General features: G+C 30.1%; 1 protein-coding gene and 1 long non-coding RNA gene across 2 annotated transcripts in view; one reads left to right on the top strand and one right to left on the bottom strand.

The window, feature by feature from the left end:
- Positions 1-2704, bottom strand: part of LOC102583159 (low-temperature-induced cysteine proteinase-like) — an 11369-nt gene extending 8665 nt beyond the window's left edge. The window contains exon 1 of the mRNA XM_006342582.2: positions 2167-2704. Coding sequence (XP_006342644.1) covers positions 2167-2644 — 478 coding nt within the window. The 5' untranslated portion in view covers positions 2645-2704. The remainder of the gene's footprint in view (positions 1-2166) is intronic.
- LOC107059745 (uncharacterized) overlaps positions 2575-3269 on the top strand; it is a 7174-nt gene continuing 6479 nt past the window's right edge. The window contains exon 1 of the long non-coding RNA XR_001472877.1: positions 2575-2649. This is a non-coding gene — a long non-coding RNA (uncharacterized lncRNA). The remainder of the gene's footprint in view (positions 2650-3269) is intronic.

Genomic DNA, 3269 nt, shown 5'->3' with positions numbered 1-3269 from the left:
ATCATAAAAATAAGGAGTAGTAAATATTATTATACATGGTATTAAAAAAAATGTAAATATACATAAATGTTAAAAATGATGTATAAAAAGGATTTAAAGGGACATATTTGTCATTTACCTATTTTATCTCGGGATAAGTTATCCCGGGATTACTATACCACCCATGGGGAGGGATAACTTATCCCGGTACTAATTATTAATCCCGGGATAAGTTATCCCGGACTTGCCAACCAAACAACATAATTTTTTTTTTATCCCATCACTATTTCCTTATCCCATCACTATTATTTCTAATCCCTCACACCAAACGAGCCCTAATTATTTATTTGATTTGACTTTCTTGTAAATAATTGTTATGCTATTATTATAATACTTTAACTTATTGTGAACAAGTTAAATAAGTTGAGTAAAGGTAGATGATTTTTTTTTTTGGTTTTCACCCAGGTGTTTGGAGATTATATTGAAGCTCTGACTAAATTTGAATAGTGCATGATCTCTCCCACCACTATACTATAACTCATGTTGGCAAAGATAGATGCTTAATTCATTTATTTGGTAGTAAAGTGATTAATATGTAGTTAACTGTTGCGTTGTTTAGTTTTCCATAATACAGGTAATTGTAATATTTTCCTCCTATAATCTTGCTCTTCGATTGTTATTACCGTCTCTTTGTGCTTCCATAATTGTTCAATTATCACGGAATTTTGTTGTAGTCAGTGTTTCTTTTCAGGATATTTTATCATGTTATCTATATAATATTTTGCTATAATTTCGTCAAATCTATTATTTTTTTTCGATCTGCTTTGATATGTCCTTTCTTGAGCAAACATCTATCAAATATAGTTTCTTCAATTCTATTATTTATTTTTCGATATCCCTGTAGGACTAAGATTTATGTATTCTCTAAGGGGACGTTTGGTTACTGGTTTGAATTATGTAGGTATTAGTTATGCAAGGTTTGGTTATGCATGTATTAGCTATGAAGGATTTAGTTATGCAGGATTTAGTTATACATGTATTAGCTATGCAGGGTTTAGTTATGCAGGTATTAGTTATGCAGAGTTTAGTTATGCAGGGTTTAGTTATGCGGGTATTAGGTATGCGGATATTAGTTATGTAGGTATTATTTAGCTATGTAGAGATAACAATACATGAATTATTAACTATTGAATATTAAACTTGTTGTAAATTATTAATATATAATATTTACAAAATAATAATACATGCTAATAAAAATGTGGAATATATTGAATAATATATAATGCTAATATTTGATTAGCATATGTACCGTCAAAAAATATTCAATCAAATTTATAATATTAAAAAAATATTTATATTTGCATAAATAAATAAAAACGGCAAGTATATAAAAAGAAATGAAAATGGTCTATCTATAAAAAGAAATAAAAACAACAAACGTAGATAGGAAAGCAGTAAAGTTTTCAATTAAAAAAAACAAAATAAATTAAAAGAAATGAAAATGGCCTATATATAAAAAGAAATAAAAACAACAAACGTATATAGGAAAACAGTAAAGTTTCCAATTAAAAAAAAAAAAATTAATAGGATAAATATGTAATTTATCATTTTAATACATGTATAACTAATTCTCACATAACTTATTCCACCTTCTACCCTGCATAACTTTATACATAGATTCCCTCATACGTTATGTGGGTATTAATTATGTAGGACTACAAAAAATGCAACCAAACACCGAATAAATTAATATATGAATAACTTTTATACAACATTTAAATTCTTACCAACCAAACATGATATAAGTTATGTTGACTTTTATACCTAATACAAAACTTCTACCAAACATAATATAAAGCTAATGCAACTTTTTATACTTGAAGAAGATGTCTCTTATATAGTAATCAAACTACCCTTAAACTCTCTATATATCAAAAATAGATCTAGAGAATAGACCGTGTTCATCTGACTCCATAAAAAAATTATGAGTTGACTCATGGATCAGGAGGTTCAAAATTCATCTTGAGTTTTCAAATTCAAATTTAATTTTAAGTATATATGTCACTATTTTATACCCACTTATAGATTAAACTGAGTATGTTATTATCGTATACGCACTATATATTATGCTTGGATATTTGATAAATTTAGATCTATAACCAAATAGTAGTAGCAAAATTAACTTACCACAGCTTCCTTGATCCTTAACACCAACAAGCACACCTTTATCTCTCCAGTCTACTGATTCCGGCAAGCTATCCCCAACTTTAGGAAGATACCGATCACTTTTGTTCTTCGACAACCTCCTCCGGTCACCGGAACTCTTCGTACCCAAGTAAATCGACCTGTACTCCTCAGTAGTCAGATCGGCGAATTTCGTCAATCCGAGCTTATAACTCTGATTCGGAACAGAGTTCTGTTCGTCTATATATTTCAAGTTATCCTTGAAGATCTGGAATCTCTTATCCTTTTCTCCTAAGGCGTTGTACGATTTTCCGTGCTCGATTAGCCAGGACTCGTACAACGCCGAGACTTCATCGTCGGTACGATGGTGAATATGAGTCTCGTCGTAGCTAATAATTGACATGTCGGAAGCGGAGGATAAGGTGGAGAAGATAAGCATGAGAAGTAGGGATATGGTGAGAGTTGAGCTGTGAGCTGCCATGATAGGTTGATATTTTTTTTCCCCTGTATTGTTGGGGAAGAAGGGGATTGGGAAAAATGTAGAGAAAGTAGAGTGTTATAAAGGGAAAGTGAAGGGGTATTTTTGGAAATGTAGAAGTGTGTAGGAAAAAAGATGGAAATGAAAAGAACAAAGGACAAATTTAGCTACTCAATTCGACGATCGCAATCCGTCGTGAATTCATATTTAATTGAACAATGAAAAGAACAAAGGACAAATTTAGCTACTCAATTCAACGATCGCAATCCGTCGTGAATTCATATTTAATTGAACTCTAACACGAAACCAAATTTCACCAAAAAAATATACTTAATACTTCCTTTGTTCATGTTTACTAGTTTATATTTAATTTAACACATCATTTAAGAAAGTAATAAGTAAAATGATAATTTTACAATACAATTACTCTTAGGGCCCGTTTGGCCATGCGATATGGTATCATGATATGGAATCATGAGATGAAATTGAAGGTTTGTTTGGACATGCGATATGAAATTTTTGTGTTGTATATTTTCTCATAAACATAAAAATCTCATAAGTTGTAAAACTATTAAAATAGCCCCAATTGTTTATTCAATCTTATCAAATAAACAAAAAATTATAAAAT

This window comes from Solanum tuberosum, unplaced genomic scaffold (assembly GCF_000226075.1).
Source record: "Solanum tuberosum cultivar DM 1-3 516 R44 unplaced genomic scaffold, SolTub_3.0 scf00034, whole genome shotgun sequence".
Taxonomy (NCBI): domain Eukaryota; kingdom Viridiplantae; phylum Streptophyta; class Magnoliopsida; order Solanales; family Solanaceae; genus Solanum; species Solanum tuberosum.
The sequence above is the reverse complement of the archived record's forward strand: the minus strand, read 5'-3'. Positions and strand labels throughout refer to the sequence as shown.